General features: G+C 36.3%; 4 protein-coding genes across 10 annotated transcripts in view; 3 read left to right on the top strand and 1 right to left on the bottom strand.

The window, feature by feature from the left end:
* The first annotated feature begins 2672 nt into the window (after positions 1 to 2672).
* Positions 2673 to 7473, top strand: Capr (caprin family member). The gene is made up of 6 exons (XM_070300163.1): positions 2673 to 2856; positions 3666 to 3884; positions 3973 to 4326; positions 4405 to 5175; positions 5263 to 5554; positions 5690 to 7473. The coding sequence occupies exons 1-6, from the start codon at positions 2743 to 2745 to the stop codon at positions 5911 to 5913; spliced, it is 1974 nt and encodes a 657-aa protein (XP_070156264.1). The 5' UTR covers positions 2673 to 2742; the 3' UTR covers positions 5914 to 7473.
* A 313-nt stretch (positions 7474 to 7786) lies between these two features.
* On the top strand, positions 7787 to 9876 carry LOC138935471 (regulator of microtubule dynamics protein 1). Its single transcript, XM_070300072.1, has 5 exons — positions 7787 to 8394; positions 8475 to 8580; positions 8650 to 8847; positions 8916 to 9164; positions 9316 to 9876. The coding sequence occupies exons 2-5, from the start codon at positions 8497 to 8499 to the stop codon at positions 9661 to 9663; spliced, it is 879 nt and encodes a 292-aa protein (XP_070156173.1). The 5' UTR covers positions 7787 to 8394; positions 8475 to 8496; the 3' UTR covers positions 9664 to 9876.
* A 673-nt stretch (positions 9877 to 10549) lies between these two features.
* The window catches only part of LOC138935632 (protein Wnt-7b), a 55500-nt gene continuing 45320 nt past the window's right edge, over positions 10550 to 20729 (bottom strand). Inside the window, exons 3-9 of one of the 4 annotated variants that reach the window (XR_011447263.1) lie at positions 16017 to 16131; positions 15829 to 15900; positions 15587 to 15674; positions 12424 to 12603; positions 11972 to 12287; positions 11011 to 11448; positions 10554 to 10881 (exon numbers count right to left, since the gene is read on the bottom strand). Coding sequence is in view for 3 of the 4 variants with exons in the window: in XM_070300341.1 (XP_070156442.1) it covers positions 11297 to 11448; positions 11972 to 12287; positions 12424 to 12603; positions 15587 to 15674; positions 15829 to 15900; positions 16017 to 16131 (923 nt within the window). In the remaining variant the exon portion in view is untranslated. Of the gene's footprint in view, positions 11449 to 11971; positions 12288 to 12423; positions 12604 to 15586; positions 15675 to 15828; positions 15901 to 16016; positions 16132 to 20729 lie in introns of all 4 variants that reach the window. The other 3 variants (XM_070300342.1, XM_070300341.1, XM_070300343.1) reach the window with 3 other exon arrangements.
* The window catches only part of Prosalpha5 (proteasome alpha5 subunit), a 90357-nt gene continuing 89236 nt past the window's right edge, over positions 19609 to 20729 (top strand). For 3 of the 4 annotated variants that reach the window (XM_070300355.1, XM_070300354.1, XM_070300353.1), the window contains exon 1: positions 19611 to 19705. The gene's annotated coding sequence lies outside the window, so the exon portion shown is untranslated. Of the gene's footprint in view, positions 19706 to 20729 lie in introns of all 4 variants that reach the window. The other variant, XM_070300352.1, reaches the window with a different exon arrangement.

Raw genomic sequence — 20729 nt, forward strand, 5'->3', positions numbered from 1 at the left:
AAGCAGTGGTATCAACGCAGAGTACTAAACTCAATTGTGTTTGAATTAGAGCGAAATATTTATATATTTGCATTGTGTATTATATGTTAAGGTCGCTTCTATAGATACTTTCCAATAGCTGATAAGTATCTTACAATAGTGCGATAAGAATTTTGTTGTATATTAAATACCATTATATACACTTCAAGCGACATTTGTGCTTACTCTATATAAAATTTATTATTATTAATATTATTAATATTATTAATATTATTATTATATCATCACATTGTTTTAAATCTTTAACTGTTTAAGTTTTTAACTTGTTTCTAGATTTATATTATAGAGAAAAAAATGAATGTTTTCTAAAGAGCAGAAAGGTGATATGCATGTATTGAACGAATGTATTTTTTAAAGATGATGTATCAAATTATATTTGTAAATTGTAAAGATATAATAGAGCGAGAGAGAAAGTGAGGTAATAATCAGCTGCTGCGTATCGGCGGACGAAGATTTTAAACACGTTTCGTATATTTCGACAAATTAAAAAATCGTGTATTGACGATTATACCGATGATGATCGGCTGTACAATAAATTATCGGATGATTTATATATTGATAAACGAGAGCTAAAATGCGGGCATTTGGACACTGGCGCAGAGAATACATAACAAATAAAGTAAAATATGTAGCTACGGAAGATTTTTTTCAGCGAATGTGCCATGCAATAGTTCATATCGGGCGTAATCTTCATATTGCGTGCGATAATTCAACCGATAATGTAAACCGATTGTGAATATATGGTTCGATCGAATCCTCTTCCATAAGATTGCATTATCGCATGTAGTACTCGCTTGGTGTCTGTTTCCTCATTGCAGCTGTATTGAATTATGATATCAAAAGTGAGAAACTGTAATTGTGAAATTTGTATATGTCGACATTTTTTTTTATATGTCGTACCATTCTTATTCAATAATATGAATTGATAAAATTGATTTAGATGGTTAAAAAAAAACACAATTATTTATTAATCTATGAGAAGAGTCTTTCGGATATATTTTAGTCCATACTATCATACAAATGATAGGAAAAAATTGATTTATTTTAGTGTATTTAGTAAGACAAGAATTCATGAATATAATTTTTTGCCTTTCGTAATTCAATATAACGTTTGCAGAGGAACCAGAAGCCTTGACATACAATATACAATTATTGTCAATATTATATTAAGTAAAACTATTAATATTATTATACTTCTTTTCCTATAGGAAATATTCGGAATTATAATTTTTCTTCGACTGTAAATTATTTAGCGCTTTCTCTCATTCGTGCAAATTAATTATGAAAAATTATTAATAAGACGAAAAATGACTTTGCAGTATTTTTTGTTATCGCGCAATCAAGAAAAAAAGATATGATCAAAATATTATAAATAATAAAATATTACTCATATATTTATGTTTTTTATTAATCATTTTTTCAATAAAACATGGAGGAATCCGTAAAACTATATACGAGTATCATACTCTTATTTTGTACAGCCTTAAAATATAAGCAACAATTGCAATGATAGTCATTAAAACGTATTGTTTGTAACCTTTCTCTTTATTGGATTTTTATCTACTATGTGTAGTGTCTACGTTATGTGTGTATATGCTTCATATATATATATATATATATATATATACGTATAATTTGAATTTCTTTTATTCATTCTTCAAGAATAATTGATCTTTTTTCGAACATAATGGGTGCGTTCAGGAGATACAACCGTCTTGTCAATTACGTTGATTTGTTGATTCTAGAAGTAAGAACCAATCACGTTCGATTGCTACTCAACGATTGTATTTCCTGAACGCACCCAATGGGCGCGTTCGGCAGAGAAAACCGCTTAGTAGCAATCGAACGTGATTGGTTCTTACTTTTAGAATCAACGAATCAACGTCGAGTGTTGACAAGACAATAACTGAGCGCTTTCTCTGCTGAACGCGGCCATAGATAAAATATCTAGATATACGATACGATCCGAAAATATTTAAAAGAATCCCAGAAAATATTTAACCTAACCTAACCCAGAAGCAAAGATGTTATAAAATATTATAAAAAAAAGAATGTTATGAAAGATTCACACCGCATCTGATATTTGACTTACACACAACAGATAGATTCAATGTAAATTTTAATTAACATTTTCATCTCTGTGTTACGTTTCAAAATTTGGAATAGAATAGCGTTCCATTGACCAATCAGAATAAAAGAAACAAAAATTTCTTTGTCCTGAGTAATCAATCGAACGCTACTCTATTTTGGAACGCAATCCATTAAGCTCGTATCAGACTACGCATTAAAGATTGAAGATTAAAGATCAAAATTTGACTAATTAGGATAAAGCCGGATCTATAATAGACATAGTAAGCCTAGCTGTAAAAAAATTACCGATTAGAATTGATTATTTTCTTCACAGTTGACTGTGTAATTGATCAATTTCTTATGGCTTGAGGCTTACTACTCCTATTGCAGATCCGAGCCTAAAGAAATTTCAACTCCTTCTGTTCTGTCGAATTCTAATCTTTAATTTTCAATACGTAGTCTGATTACGGGCTTTAGTATCTATCGCTGCACATGCGAATTCTCATTGTTTGATAATGTTGGACCCTCCATCACGCCGTTTCGCTACTCCCACCATCCCCACCACTCCTCTTGCAACTTGCTTCAATTTGCTTACTGTTCGGATTTCCAGTTCGTGTTTGTTGCCCGTGAAGGATGCCTTCTGCCAACCCTAAACTAGAGAAACAGGCCTCTACGGAGACCGTGGAACCCCTACGCCAAGTAATCATCGTAATCGAGCATAAGATACGGAATCTCGAGAAGCGTAAGGTAAATGCAACGTCGCGGTCCGGCTTGTCGTAATAACAGACAAAAGTCGATCTGTCAATCGCCGTGGCTTCCTCACCGTACGATCCGCCATGATCCCGATGCGCCATGTGCTCGCTCCTCGATATTTTCCCGAGTATTTACAACGCGCATTGAGATCCGCTCGTCCGTGTCTTGTCCGCGATCGAACCTCGGAGAAGTTGTCGGCGACGCGTGATAGAAGCGACGATGGAATTCCGAACCCCTGAACGCGCCAATTTTGCCATCGGCGACATCGTATCATGGCGGTGTATCTTCTATTATTCGCAAGAGACTTGTCTTTGTACACGATGTACTTTTTAACATCGTCACCGGGACACCATGGTCGGTATGTACCGATGTACCGAGTTCGTTTACGAATGCGAATCTTGCAACGCGACGCCAAATCCGCGTTTCATAATTGGCGTTTCTCTGTTTCGGTCGGTTCGATCGCGGCGAATTCTGGTATATCGCACGGTCTAACCGTATATGCATATCACGGGATATCTGTAAAATTATGTATTTTCTTGAGCTTGAAAATAAGATAATAAATTGTGTTTTAACATTTTTTTATATATATTTGTAATTTGCTACATCTTGTATCATGTTTTCTGATATATCTGGTTTTATAATGTTCTGTTTTAACATATAAATATAAGATCTGTAAGTTATAAAATAATATTGAGCGATATATATATATATATATATATATATATATACAGAGAGAAGGAAAGAATAATTAGTGATTATCTATAAAAAAAGATAAATCTATAAATATAATTTTCTGAATTTAGGGCAGGCTCGAGTCATATAGGGATTTGCAGAAAAATGGAAGGGAGTTGAATTCAGATCAGAAGATAGCAGTGGCCAAATATGATGAAGTGCTTCAAACATTGGACAATACTCGGGATCTGTACAAACAAATCGTTACCATTGCCAATGATTCGGTTAAGCAGCAGAAGAAACAGGCACGGAAGGAGGCTGTTGAGCGTATGCAGCAAGACATTGCAAAAGTATGCATCAACATTTAAAATATAATTTTATCTATATTTGATATTGAATACAAGAAAATATTGAAATGTGTTTGTGACATGGTTGTAGGTAAAAGAGGTGCTACTTATACAACACATCTTAGTAAGCATGGCCACTGATTCCATTAGAAATGACTTCACTCAAGGAACAAACGGGGCTGTACAATTATCAGAAGAGGAGTTAAAGTACCTGGAGAACTTGTATATTGAAGTAATTATGAAACATCAATGTGAAGAAGATGATTCAACATTTATACAACAAGCCCAAAAAGTAGCAGAGCACTATGTGGCTATTGTGGACGGAAAACAACGTGAAGTTGTTGGCACTACTTATAACAAATTGAAAGAGATTATTGCAAAAATAAATCAGTGTGGTTATTTTGATCAAGTTCATGAATGTTCAGAGGCAATACCAGTAGAAGAGGTATGTATTGAGCTTTTAATATATATATATATGTGTATATATATATATAATTTAATATTGCGATTTTTATTTGTACAGATTGCAGAAGCTGTAGCGGACACGACGCTTACCGATCCACAAATAGGGCAGGAACAGGTCAACGAAGAATACAATAATGGCAACGACAGGCACATTCCACCGGAACCCATGATACCCATTCCAAACTTTCCAGTCCAAGTTGCGCCGCTCCCTGTTGTTTCCGGCGCCGCTCCGGTCTCGGGACCCATTTCGGTCGTTCCACAGCCTATGCCGCCTCATCCAGCCGCACCGGTCGACACGCCTTACTATACAAATGCCACCAACTTTGTTCCGCAACAGCAACAGCAAGCCCAACAACAATCCCAACAACAACCTCTACCGGCGCCCCGCATCAATGATGTCATAGGCACGCCGAACTTCTTCTTCTTACAAGAATCCGAGCTCGATTCGCCGGATGTCACATCGCAAACACCCATCGTATCGCACATTCCTCCCACAGTCAACGCGCCCATTCCTACACAGACCTTTACGAATCAAAACTTTGCAAACACACCCGTAGGCGTCCCTCAACAAATCATATACCAGCACCAACCACCGCAAGATATGTCGCACATTCCTGGATTCGCGAATCCTAATCCACCGCCACCAATCCCGATGCCGCCTTCGCATCAGCAGCCGAATTTGCAATATAGTCCGCAACATCCGACCGATTTTCAGCCTCAACAATCACAGCAGCAACAAAATGCGATACAACAACTGCCACAAGGACAAACCCAAAATTTTAATGAACAAAGATCACCACATCAACAAGAGACTCAAACGTCCACAGAGGTAAGTCCAATTCTTTGGGCATAAAATTTATTAAAAAAAATGATTGACATTATTATCGACTTTCGATGATTCGTAAACTTTGTATAGGAAAAGATCGAGAATGGCCAAAATGAAACTACTACTACGGACTCATCCTTGGAACAACAGACTGAATCTGTCGATTGGTGTCAGATGACCGAGACCAATGATTGGAGTCAGTCCGATCAACAACAGCAATCTATTCAAGATCCCCAGCAAGTGTCGCCACAACAGACATCGCAGCAGACTTGGGGTGATCAACAACGTGGATACAGAGGAAGGGGAAACAGAAGGGGGACCACTAACGGCTATAATAGCAGAGGCAGGAATAATTATCAACAAAATGGGCGCGGAGGACAAGGTAAGAGAACAATAAAATATTTATATTTATATTACATAAGATCTTTCTGAAAAAGATTTTTATAATTTCTTTGGATAAATCTCTTGATATGAAAAGTCGAGATGTGGCATAAATTTTATCCATTTCTTTTTCTAGGCACATATTACCGCAACGATAGCAATTACCAGAACGGATATCAGCAACGTTCTTGGGGTAACAACGACGGAAATAATGGATATTCCACCGGCTTTAAGCGTGGTGGTGGTGGAGGAGCGAGGGGTGCGCGCAATGAGCGCGTTGGTCGTGGACAATATCGAGGACAAAATAGGACCAATCGTGGCGGATATACACCACGCGGCAAACCTCATCCTGCGCAATAAGCGAGAGAGGAAAACGCTAGCGTAAATACACAGTGAAACGCACTATAAAAATGATTCTGCGATTACAATTCAACTGTCTATTTATGAAAAAGCTTAAGTCGATGATGCATTTGCAGTATGAAGTGAGATTTTAAAGTAGTAGGTATCGCGTGCATGAGTATTAATGTGCAAACATTGATATTGATAAAGATCGATTAAGTGACTGATGTAGTTTCCGTAATGCAATAGCAACTGTGTTATATATATATATATATTTTTTTTTAAATCTACTTGCATATATATTAAGTATCTTTGATAAGATAAAACTGATTAGAGTTGTACACAAAAAATATAGTTCTGCATTTAATGTAATAATTTCTTATAAAGTTATGTGTACAATATGTATTATACATAACAAAGATAACAAAAAACAAATTTGAAGAATCTTATGTTGGCATTTGCAGAGACTTGCGGCTTAAGATATTTCTTGAATATGACGTTGAAAAAGTAAAACTTTGCATTTGAATTTGGTGTCTGTAATTATGAAGAGAAGATTAATGTTAATAAAAAAAAGACGATACAGAGGTAACACATTGTGATATATAAAAAAAATCAACCAAATTCAGAAGCGTGAACCTACCGTGCAAGTATTATTGTATTATGTGACAGAAGGCAGGTTTCACAGGGCAACAACAGCAGATTAACGAAAAAAGAAAAAAAATTTATTAAAAAAAAATAAAAAAAAGGAAAGAACTCTCAAATATTTCATGTAAAGACTACAGGAACGTATTTAAAAAATAACGTTAAGATGATTATAAGTATATATATAGTAGGCGATCTGCACGACCATCTCTTCGTCTTGCGGCGCATCGCTTCCAGAGAGAATTTTTTAAGATACCAGAAAAAAAGAGAACATAGCGTAATGCCTTCTCTAAACTGCTAAAAATATTTTTTCGATTTCGTACTTCGTATCTGGCATACGAATTTGAAAAAGAAAACAATTAAAAATTTTATATCGAGATGGTAATTTGAGAAAGTTGTAATGAGTCATGATATATAAAGATCTGGAAAGGACGACATTTTTTCATATAGAGATACATATATATCGTGACACTATACACATTTCGGATTGGTGTCGCTCCCTTCTTTCTTTTTTTTTTCTACGTAATTCCAAAATTCCTCGTATAAAGCCTTACACCGCCAAACGAAAGAGATCGCGGTGCAATGTTCTGATTTACAATATAATGCATTATCTAATTTTTTTGTTTTAAAAAAAGAAAAAAAAACGTATAATTATTTTTAAAATGGAGGAAGCGATTAAAGAGAGGAAGAGAAAGAAAGAGCGTGCGGAGCTCTTAGCGTATAAGTCGAGTTCAGTGTACAATTATTGACTAGATTCAAAGGAAGAAAGATGTGTTAAAAGTGCACTGCCGATAAGTCACGCTCCACACCGATGAAAAATATCATATTTTGTTTGTACATTTGTGTTTAATCACCTTTCTATCCTTCCCCGTCACTATTACGTTAAACTATCCTACGAATGCCTATGTATCTTCCAAATAAAGATCTAATTCAACCCTGTTTAACTGAGCTTTATTCTCGGTGATTTGATTTCATTTTGATTATATATTGTATATATATATATATATATATATATATATATTTAATCGAGTATTTCGCTTCAACGGTTTTATATCATTAATATTTTATTAAATGTTACTCAATATTATTTATTGTATAAAATTATTAATAATGTACATCGAGTATGATGCTTCTTTAATTGATAATATATCATTGCTTGAAAGAGAGAACGCGCTGTTTCAAATATAATCGCATTTACATATTCAAATTTACAGGCGCTGTCAATGATATACACAGATACCGTATTAACCATTTCGGGGTTACTTGCGCTGTATGGTAGAATCTTTTTATTTATTTTTATTTTAGATCAACTGTTCCCGGTTTATCTCTCTTCCCATCCTCTTGGAATCAGCGTTGCTTTCGGATCACGTGACATATGATATTCGGAGAGAGATACACCATTATTTAGAGTTATCCATCTCTTTCTTTAATGCACTTCATAGCTTTTAATTAGATAAGAGATAACGAAATATTAACTTGCGAAAGAAATTCAACGTGCACGAAATATGACAAACAAGGACAACATAGACCCTAACTTAACCTGATTATCATTATTTTTTGTTCACTCCTGAATCACTGAATCACTCTGATTATCTATATATGTAAATATTAAAAAATAGGATGTCTCTCATTGCTGTTTCCTCTTTCAGTGTGGATCAATCAGAAAGTTTATCTTTTTTGTCAGATATAAGAAGATCATTTTTTATCTCTTTTACCTGCAACGATAATTAAATGCCTCCAATATGATCTTTAATGATCTTTAATGTTTATTTTGTATCAAAATTGCTGTCAATGTTATAAAACTATAAATTATTATACAATTAAGATAATTGATTTCAAATAGTCGCAACAGTGCAATTTGTAAGTTAAACTTTTATTTTCGTTACACTGATTTAATTCAGTTTATATATCTTCTCAAAAATATTATCTAATCGATACAGTTATACTGAATCAAGATATAAGATGTTACTACAGAGGCTCTATTGTATTACAAACTATAGAATTTTACAAAGAATTCTATATAAAAATATTTATTCAGTGCATCAGGTATGAAACAGAATTTTAACAGAATCTATAACATATCCCATTATTAACATCAAAAAATTATTTTTTCAGAGGGAAAATGTTATACAAACTATCAGGAAGTTATGGATGGTATCGCCATTCATCACAATGGGAATGTGGGGATTCATAAAGAGCAAAGATGTGGCTGAAACACAAATTACAACAAAAGAGGTTCTTCTCGCTAAAGTGGATGCGCTCTTTGATCAAGGAGACTATAAAAGTATATACAATCTTTTGTCAAAATATAAGGTAATTAAATTCGGTAAATTATCTTTATAAAGTATAATTGCAATTATATATTTATTTGTTTTATATAGGATAGTAAGGATATTGATATCTTGTGGCGTTTATGCAGAGCTATTTATAAAATGTCTGAAATGGCCAGCGATGTTGAAGCACGGAAGTTGATTTATGAAGGATATGATTTGATATGTAAGGCTCTAGATATTCAAGAAGATCACTATGCTGTTCATAAATGGATGTCTATATTCCTTAATAGTAAGGGCACTTTAGAAGGCACAAAAGCACATATTAAAGAATTGTACAACATTAAAAAACATTTGCTGGTAGGCTAATTGACAAATTATTTAAGCATATGTATAAAACACAAATATTAGTTTATCAGTAAAAAATAATAAAATATTGAATTTTATAAAACAAGATATAGAAAATGTAATCTGGAAATTAGTTGACATTATTACGTTATTTATATTGTAGAGAGCATCAGAATTAAAACCTACTGATGCAACGACACTTTATATGCTTGGGTGCTGGTGTTATGAGATTTCAAGTTTGGCATGGTATCAACGAAAAATAGTATCTGTTATATTTGAAAATCCGCCAACTTCGTCCTTTGAAGAAGCATTGATGTACCATGAGAATGCCGAGAAAGTTGATCCAAATTTTTACAGTCGTAATTTATTAATGTTAGGGAAAATATATCTGAAACTAAATCGTAAGGAAGATGCAGTAAAATATTTGAAAAAGGCCACTGAATTTTCTGCAAAAACTGATGACGATCAGAAAGCGAAACAGGAAGCACAGAAAATATTGAGCAGTATTTAGACAGAGAATACAGATAAATTTATATATTTTTATACTATTTTTTTTCAATGGAAAATAATATATGACTTGGATTTTGATATATCGAACATTCTTATTATTCGAGAATAAAATTTATATATTATGTATATATTATTTTCATAAAATACCGTTGATATTATGTATGATGTAATTATATGTATATGTAGTAGACAGTATGTGTTTTCATATTTTTTATATATTTTATATATATATATATATATATTTTTTTTTAAATATAGTTATTTATACATATATGTATATTATATATAAATTTTTGGTGTTTAATTTGATCTTGTATTAAAAAAAATTGCATGTAAAAAGTTAGTGTTATATATAAAAAAGCTAATGAAAATTGTAATGACTCGTTTTTTTTGTGAGTAACGGTAATGGTTATACGAGTTACTTTTATAAAAAGTATATATATATATATATATATATATATATATATATATATATATATATTATCTCTACTTGTTTTGAAACAAGTTTCTTTAAATTTAATAATTATTTGTAGATCTAAATCTACAGTGTATTACATGCGAGCGCGCACACACACATATTTATGAAAATTACTTACGACTCCTGCGTAACACCAGAATGCACTCTGCGCTCAGCGAACAGAGACGACTTTAGGAGGAACGATTCTACATGAAGCATAATTTCCAGTGACTTTGCACACAGCATCGATACACACCGGGTATATTTTTTCTAACGAAAAAGCTATAATAATCGGTTAACAAAATAAACAACGCATTCGTCGAGCGAGGAACGTCAGGTAAACAGATAAAAAAAGAAGATAATATCATACGATATATGGACGTGAAAACGCTTATATACTTTTATTTACCAGCGAACAAACAAACATATTACTCTTACACGAATATAATTTATATATATCGTATGTGTGATTTTAATAAATAATAATTTACGAAATATATTCCTATATAAAGTATTGTATATATTTTGAAAGCTTATAATTGTGAGAGGAAGATTTGCGTTTTAATATATTTTGATTCAGAGAGAACAATTATCTATTACTTTTACGCTACAATTTTAAGAGAACATATTCGTAAACTACTTATAAACTACGTATCCTTGTTGAATCGTATCCGCATATCGATGTACAGCGAATACAGTGTTAAATATATTTATTTATTATATAGCGTGATTGTGTCAATATATACGAAGCATCGATGAGGCCTAAAATATATATATAAATATAAACAAATAGAAAATAACAGACGGATACGAAACTCTATAGGATGTGAGAATTCGATATCTAAATAATTGAGATTAAGTTTTATTTTTGTCTAAAATTTTCATAATTACGGGCCAGGAATTCTGCTAGGGATTTGACAAAATCAATCTCGATCGAATCAAACGATAAAAACATTATTCGATACATAATTATTATTGTATTTTTCGCTTGTATAGCTTCGTTTTTATATAATGACACATATATATATATATATATATATATATATATATATATATATATATGAGATCGACATATTTCTCGCGTGTCGTTTCTCCCGTTCTCTGGAAGATAGACTTTATTCATCGGTAAAGATGTATTCTCTCGTAGATATGTACACATCGTACGTCGGTAACAGCGTCATTTGCAAGTGTATTCCTCGGTACGTTCGGTGCAAGTCTCGCAGTATACGCGGCAGCACCAGTGAAACTTGCATCTGCACTGCCACGTTCTCGTGAATTGGTGCGTGTTGTAACCACGACCGCAACACATTAAATCACATCCGTCGGTTCCTGGACGAAAAAGAAGGAAAGGTAATAATATTCTTGCGAACGACGTAAAAAAACGCGATCTCGTCGGAGAATTGTCATTCGAATATTTAATTTCAAAATGGAAACGGGATGAATGAAAATTCGAGATTTGCGTTTCTCTCTCTCTCTCTCTCTCTCTCTCTCTCTCTCTCTCTTTTGAACAAGAAAATGTAAGAATTCGATGAATATCGCGATGACACGTTATCTCGATTAAACTTTATAACTCTTATCATCATTCCCTCACATCTTTGCTAATACGATTGTCCTGTGTACCAAGATTAGGAAGGTGATAATATTATTCTTGAGAACGACGTGAAAAAAGCACGATCTTGTCGAAGAATCGCTATTCGAATATTCAATTTCAAAATGGAGGCGAAATGAACAAAAATTCGAGATTCGCGTTTCTATCTCTGTTTCTCTCTCTTTTGAACAAGAAAATGTAAGAATTCGACGAATATTGCGACGTTATCTCGATTAAAATTTTTCTATCATCATTCCCTCTCACCTTTGCTAGTACGATTGCAATATCTGCCCTGTGTGCCGAGACTACCCTGCGCCAAATCCGGCTCGCAGTAGTTGGGCGAGGGTTGCAAATAAACCAGTTCGCTCCTCTTCGGAATCCTCTTCAGCCCTTTACCCGGACCACCGCTGACTTTCGTTCTTTTCAGGACCAAGTGCGGCTTTCGCGATTTGCTGGACTTCTTCGACGAGGACTCGTGCCGGGACTTGACGAAATCGTTCGGCTTTCCTTGAGTCTTGGCGTCGTTGCCCAATATTGGTACCATTTCCGGCGACACGGAATGCGACATCGCGTCCAACGTCTATGATGTATAGCAGCCAGGTGAGTTGATTTTTGTAAAAACATCGTTAAAGTAAAATAAAAAAAAAAAGATGCGTCTGTTTCGATTTAGAAATATTATGTTAATCGATCATTGATTTGTTCGGGGCACATTTTACCTGATCCGTGGACGGAGGTGGCGGTGTAACAGCGATGACGGGTCTAGCCCTGTAGTACTTCTTCATGAGCGCATCGCCAATCTGGCGAAAACTCGGCAGCGTTCGCCAACACGTTCTCACGGTGCACGATCCGGACACACCGTGACATTTACACTCTGTTTGCAGATGAGCCTTAACGATCTGAAAAAGAAGAGTAATAGCGTTCGCGTGTAATAGCGTAATTTCCATAAACATTGTGATTTCTCGCGAATGTTTTCTTCATTATTCACTTTTCTTTATTCATCTCCGACGACTGACATTTAACTTTGCGCTTTTTACGAAAGTGCAGGCACTCGCGGCAGTGATGTTAATGATTGTATTTCGCTAAACATTAAAGTTTTAAAAAGCTATAACGCTCGATTCGGCTGATTACGAGAAAGATGCAGTATAATTGAAGAATAGAATGTTATTCAGCTTATATTATTTCTTATTATAGTTTCGACTTTCTGCATTATTCGCGGAAACTTTACAATTACGTTTCGAATATCCGAATATCTATAATCTAAAGAATAATTGAAAAGAATAAACGCAATCGTTCGAATTTTGGATTGTTATTAAAAGATCTCTATTTGTTTCATCATCAATGATGAAAAGTGTTTCGGTTGTTGTGTAATTATGCGCGATTTGTTTATTGTTGGAAACAAATTAGTTTTCCATTAACAATTTAGCTATGTGATAAAATAAAGTAGTAACAATCCGGGAAGAACTGAATTTGCGTTTACGATTCCTTTTTTTAATTATTCGAATGCAATATGCGAGAGGTTTCATAATTGGAATATCCTTTGATTGGTTTCAGAGATACGAATATACGAGAGAGATTTGCTTAAGATCGAGAAATAAATTCACATATCATATCGAAACAGACGACAACTCGGTGCGATCAATGCAAAACGATGTACAACGATTAGTTCTTTACATCGTACAAGGTATGTCCTATGCAAATTTCAAATCTACACATGTGTCCGGGGTCTCTTTCATTCGGAGAATGAAAATGAGAACGAGAACTTTTACAATGCGCGCTCGATGAGAACGGATGCATCGTCCAATGCCTGAATCATCTTGAAACGACAAGAAGATACGCATCGGTTCATTATGAAGGGATCAATGGCGTAGAGAAAGAGAGTATCACCCCGACTATCACAATATTACGAATAATTTTCAATCGCGAAATTTTAGTATCTATGTTTTTTTTATAGCGAATATACGATTTCTTTGTCACGTTTAGAAATGTGAAAGATTTACGTACGACTGTATTTCTTGGAAAAAGATTTGCTAAAGGTTTCTTCTTTAAATTCTCTAATCTCAATGTATGCTTTGATCATATTTCGATATTTGCATACGTATGTAAGACTGACTTATGTTTCGCATTGAACTCGCACTTGTATTTGATTCGTATATGTACAAATTCGTGGTACAAATTAAACGAAATCCTTAATCATATATTTGAATACCATACTTTCTACAAAGATGTGACGGTTAAACAATGTTATTTGAAATTAATCCAATATAGAGATTTCGCATAGCGACGCCACTGGACGCGAGAGATACATCTCGGTTAACTCTGAACGACCGACCGCGTGATTTTAAATGGTTGTAATGGTATCGAGTGCTCATCTGTAAATTCCTGTTGCTCGCTCGATTCCCGATGGGAAGGAAGGAGGGCGAAAAGGGGGAAGGAAGGGATTTCTCATTGTGCATCGGTCGCGAACGCGCGCGCGAACGGATACGATACGATAGCAATGCGTACGAAACTGGTTTATATTTCGAATTATCTCCGTGGGGTGTGCCATGCAGGCGCGCGGGAAAGGTTAAAAAATCGTCGGAAACATAAAGTATGTGCGTTGGGACGCGATCGACGTTGAGAATAAATCGTTAGCCCCGCGAGATCGGGGTACACATATACGTACACGTATACGATACACCGACGGAAGGAGTGTTTTTATTGCCCGCCCGTAATAAAGGCCCATTCGAAGAGAGGAAAGAAAGCTCGAAGGACTTTCCCCAATTAAGGTACGCCGTCCTCGACCTCGGACATCGTTTCTCACAACGTTCGTTTTCGATTGTCGACCTTTCTGCGCGAGCAAAGTAATCGTCTAACAAGACAGAAAAAGAATTTTAATCCTCGATACATTATAGCAATTCGATAAGTCTCTCAGTTGCTCTTAATCACTATTATTCAACTATAGAAAGAATTATTTTAATTACACGTAGATGCAGAGTAAAATATCGATATTACATATTTTAATCATATTATTGTGTGATACTGATCATTTTCACAAGAGATACGATTGAAATGTCTAGATAAGGTGAACGGGCGCGTCCGTGCGAATCGCGAAACGACGACATTGTCTTCTCCGGGGATGATTGGCTTCTCAGTGGGTTATTGCGCGCAATAAAATTTGATAGCGTCTAGTTTGCATACGCTTGGTATACGAGAGATGCGCGCGTCTCATTATCGATATTACCACCTTGTTATCCAATCTCCTTTTCATCCCGAGATACTATTGCTAATCTTTATACAAATATATATATATATTTTTTTTTTAACGACACTATATATATATATGCAGAGTATTTTTCAAAATTAAACGATCAAACTTCTCTAATATGTCCTCTGAGTAGAAATAAGAAAATATGTTATATAAATGCACGCATAGCATAGCATGCAAATAAGTTTATTAACGTAAATGCTTTCGGAGTAAATTAAGTAACAGGTTAACGGGAACGGCGATGCATCCGCTTCTCTCGATTGCATTGTACATAATTTCTCGCGTATAATACTCTTTACTATGTAATCTTAAAATCACGTGTAATATAATTATATACGACGCGGTGATCGAGTAGCGACGAAGTACCATCCCGTCGTCAAATGTCGGCGAGCTTAATTTCCACGCTAAACGTTTCCTCTCGCGAGTTACAGTAATTAGTATCGCTTCACGGCAATTATGACGTTCATTACAGAGTTGTTGCTTTACGCTGACGCGCTTATCCGTCTGACTGGCTTTTGACACTTTTCATATCCGAGAGCTCTCTTTTCGCCGAGAAAAGCCGACGTTCTTATAAATCCTACGTGAAGAGATAAAAACGCGAAAGAGAAACGCTAGCGTCAATTTATTTCGCTTACCTTTCTTCCGGCTTTGTTGTTGTGAAGGTTCATCAAGCTCCGAGCATCTCCTTCGATCTCTCTCGCGTCCAGAAACCTACGCGCGAACCTAACATTAAATTATAATATTAAAATTCACGCGTGTCTCTAGAGAGAGAGAGCGAGCGTTTGTCTCGTGTTTGACGTATCGTGTTTGTCGTCGCGAGGCAAGATAACGAAGTTAATAAGAATCTAATTAAATCTTTGCTTAATTAACGTGATACCTCATCCCGTACGTGACGTCGGCGCTGCAACCACCCCACTCCCAGCCGTTCGGCGGTAATTCCTTTCTCGTTCTACAAAGAGACACTATATATTTTAATCTATAATAACTTGAATTAATAACTTAAATTTTAAATTGCGCGTTATGTATACAGGCGCGTGCACACATCATTGTGAAATTTGCAAGTACCTTACAGCAGGTTCGCAACCGCAGGCGGTGATATTGCCGCGGCTACAAGCTGCGGTAACCGCATACGTGACACCGGCCGAGCTTATCGCATACGTGAAAGCCGCCTCCCTGCTACCTGTAAATAGACAATATATATTTTTAAAAAAATATTTCACTCCCGTTATACATCTAACAAGTGTCAAATTTAATTCTAAGTAAAATAGAAAAATTCGCAAATGATCAGAAAGTATATTTATGTTATATACGAAGTGTGTAAACGAAGAGAGTGTCGTGGCTACATGAATACGGTCAACATCGTCCGTAGATGACGTGAAAAAAGTAAACGCACTCTCTTTCCGGGTCAATTAATAATTTAATGTTCATAGTTGCACGCGCGTGATGCGTTTGAAATTTGCACGTCAACCGGAGATCCGAGGACTCCGTGTCTTCTAGCACGGAGTCCAAACCTCGCGCTGCCTCGTCAAGGTATCCTTTTCCGTCACGCGAATTTATTACAGCTAGTTGTTCGCCCGGTGCGGCGCGCGAGCGCAATTAATTACCCGCGTGAGTCTCGCTCTCGCCCTCGTTTATGCCAAGTCGAATGAATTACCGTACGTCCGTTTTCTCGCGATACCCATCTTTCGCTCCATCATCATCGTCGTCGTCGTCGTCGACACCTACGCGCCGCTCTCAGATCTGTCCGATTCAGTTGGCGTTTCACTCTGTCGTCGTCAAATTCGCTCTCGGCTTTAATTCGCGCGTCCGTCGTGTCAGTAATCCCGCGATAATCTCATGCAGATTCAGTTTATATAACACCGAATTTATAATGCAAACCAGTTTGCGCGGAGGAAGTTTTCGCTCTCGTATAATTACCAGAGTGGAGTATGAGAGAAACACATCGGCCGAACAATATAATGAATAAATTAAACTTCGCGTTAGTTGTACGCGTCCCGCGTTTTACGCTCGCCTATGGAACAAGTGCATTCTTTATCGAGCAATGCTCGATCCTCGTCCCGGGAAATGAAAAGAGATCCGGTTAACTGTAATTACGGCGAAATCATCCTACACGATAACTCGAGTCGATGTTTGTTATGTGCACGGCCATAACTTACAGCCACCGACACGCGCCTGCCTGCACTCGTGTATTATGAAAGTAAATAAGCGAGAGAGAGAGAGAGAGAGAGACAGCCTGCATCCGCGACTCTTGCATTCGTCTCTGCTTTTTTTGCGATGCGCGCTTTGATTACTACCGCGACAATAAGGTACGTCAGGATAAAGCTGTCCTTGTCTCAAAATCATCGATGCGACTATGGAAGGGAGAGGGTGGGCTAAGATATACCTAAAAACAGAATTGCTATTTTGAATCGGACTACTTTCCGATGATTTTCTTACTCGTTGAGCGAGCGTTGAAATATCAACTTCTCTTTCATGCATTTCATGTGTATATAGTATATACATATATGTAATGTGTATTTCATACATGTTTGACAGCAAAATAAATTTCTGCAAATATTATTGAGCGACATTTACTTATAAATGTATATAGAATGCAGGCGGGCTAAAATATACATACAGTTGAAACTCTGTATTTCTCAATATCCAATGGATATACCATATGCGTAGAATAAAAGCGCGCTATTGACAGATACATTACAAATACTTTCTGTTACTTAAAGTTAACAAATGTAAGTAGGGAAAACAGCTGAAAAGAACAAGATATTAAAAAGAGTTAAAAATAGAATTGTCTTATTACGCAAGCGAGAAGGGATGATTCTCGAGAGGACGAATGCGGCGAATGTAGGACGTTCTGGAAAAAAAAATATAGCGACATCCTATGGGGCGTTGCAGAGCCGCGTACATTCTCTTAGATGCTCTTATTGTCAGACGCCGTTGCTCGCTTACCACGATAATTTTCTTGCCCGTTGTCGCGCAATCGCACTCGCGGTGAGAAAACGAACGGCGTTTACGCCTCGCGAGATTGCGGCCATGATGCTGCGCTTTTTGCGGCACGGTTTCTGTCCTGAGGACTAAGAACGTAACAGGACGGAGCGCAATCCTTATGCGGGGAGACGAAAGGTTTCGATGTCTGTTACGAACGTGTGTCCGTTTCCGCTTTATATATCGCGGCTTATTTTCGTATTAAGACTCGGATGTCTTAATTTCTATTGAGAGCCCGGTAAAAATCCTTTTGAAAATTCTATATCTAGAAATTGAAATCGAAACGTCCTGTTTCTCTCATAGATTTCATTTATATTTTATTTTATTAATAATGGATATAATTGTACGGAGAGGAAGTTTGAGAGAAATTGCAACATTTCTGTTTACGGAAGCGTCGCACTCGCCCGGCACTTTGCGTCGAATCGAAAAAGGAGCCGATTGTCCTGAGACGCGAGAGCGGGCGCATCGGTCAAAAGGTTGATGAATTTATGCCGAGCGTTTATGTCAAAGGACGGCAGCGCGGCCATCCGTTTAACGTCGGAAGAGCTGGTAAGGGGTAAATTTATCGTTTCGTCGGCATTTGTGCCGCGACGCGGCGGTTCTTCTTTTTCTTCCTTTCTCTCTCTCTCTCTCTCTCTTTCTCTTTCTTGCTCTCTCGCTTGCTCCGCCGATGGGCGGAGAGGAGAAAGAGAGGTGGCCTTTTCACATAAATTCATTTCAGCTGTAAAACGTGAACGCGCCAAATGAGCACCGCTTCCATATTAGGTCACGACTCACGGTGATACCGAAGAGTCGTTGTTCATGCCGAACCGGCGAGAGAGTAGGCCTCAATCTATTTGCACCGTACATTATATACGTAGCCATCTGTGTATGTGCGTTTGTGCGTGCGTCGTGTATGTCACGTTGTCCGTGCGCTTATTAACGTCTGAAAATATTGCGGAGCAACGAGTAGAACGAAAATGGATTATCCTTGCGTGCAACAGTATTCTCGTTGAAATTTATCTTCGTTCGAAGTGACTGAATCGCAATCATTTCTGCGCAAAAGGACGAAGGAATGTCTTCGTTATTCGCGCCTGATATTTACTGATTCCCAAGTTTCGCACGGATTCGATTATTCGCGAAAGTATCCTCGACGATCGTTCAAGTAGCAGACGTTTAAGCGACAGCTATATATATATATATATAAAAAAAAAAAAAAACCAGCATAAGGGAACGGGTCCCGCGATCAATCGTTGTGCCTGGACGATCTTTTAATTTATATCATCGCGTTTTAAGTGAATATCATGTAATAGCCCATACGTTATAAGCCGCCGCGTCACCCGAACGTGAGCGATTATTTACGGTGATTGCACGACGCGAAATCACATTTAATAATGAGTTTGATCTCATCGTGATTCTTCGACCATCCAGTTCTTAGCACAATGTTCATTTCTCGAGTAAGCATATATCATTAGTATAACTATGTATAATATTACATACACATAAGTCTAGGTATATTTTGAAACCAGGACAACAGTTTTCGTCTCTCTGTTATAAATGTAATCGCGAGAAATCATAATTTAGACTTTTATCTTATTTCAGCGGATATTACAATCTTACTTGGAATATGTATATCCGCGCAGTATCTTATTAAGATTTTCCATTAATGTAAGATATATCATATTTTTTGTTTCAGGATTTGTCGCATTCATCCGGAAAGATTCATCGTTGTCGTTCTGTCATGAAAGAAAGAATCTCCATCGAGTTCCATCACTCATCGTGGCGAGAGAAAGGTAGGACTTATCCAAAAAATTAAAAGATTTTCAAATTAATTAGAGATACGAAAAAATTGGCGCGACTAATCAAAGCAACGAGAATCTATACGATTTGTTGGCCGGCTTTAAAACTACCACGAGATAATTCCGACGAGAATTAAATCTCGCATCTTATCTTTCATCTTATATCGGTGAGACACATTTATAACGATGGATCTCAAATATGTGATGCGTCGAAACATCCATCCACAACGCACGCATTGTCCGAGATGGCGCGTTTCTTTTTCTGCCTGACTCTACGTTATTATATCCTCAGCGATTTTATGTCCCGCCAGTCGACCTTATTAAAGGTAACAAGCCCCAGTGTATCGTGTCCGGGCAATAAAATATTTCGCGCCGTATTACCGCGTCATTGATAAGATAGTATCTTAACTCGTTATTTTCTCAAAATGAGAGAGAGGAGGAGGGGGGGGGGAGGGGAATGATTTAATCCGATTAGAAAGATACGGAGATCTCTCGCTTGTCTTAAAATATATAAAGAGCTTTCCTCGATAGTATATGAGCCTCTCGGAAGTCAAACTAATCGATTCCGACTTTTGTGAATTTCTTAATTTTAGTATCAGCGTATGATTAATGCTAGTTAATTAATGATATTAAAATTAAAAAAAAATGTGCAATAAATCAGGAGTTGATCAATTTGACTTCTAAGAGATTCATATGTATTTTTCGTTACAAATGGATCTAGTAATGCGATCCGTTTACGAGTTCTTTTTATACATAGTGTGGTGTATCAAATATACTTACCGTAATTTAATATTTTACGGGATCGAGATACCTCTGCGCGATCTCCAGTATTAGATTATTATTATTACATTTGATATAAAATTCAATATATGTATTTTGCTCTCTCTCTCTCTCTCTCTATTGGCTGTATTTTCTAATCGAAATTATTCATTAATTGTAATGCAAGTAGATGCATTTATAAAAGCATTAACGCTGACATTTTAGGCAAGCGGAACATGTGCAAAATGTATCGTAAACT

This window comes from Polyergus mexicanus, unplaced genomic scaffold, assembly GCF_030449975.1.
Source record: "Polyergus mexicanus isolate NDT 795.1 unplaced genomic scaffold, iyPolMexi1.0 SCAF_8, whole genome shotgun sequence".
NCBI lineage: Eukaryota > Metazoa > Arthropoda > Insecta > Hymenoptera > Formicidae > Polyergus > Polyergus mexicanus.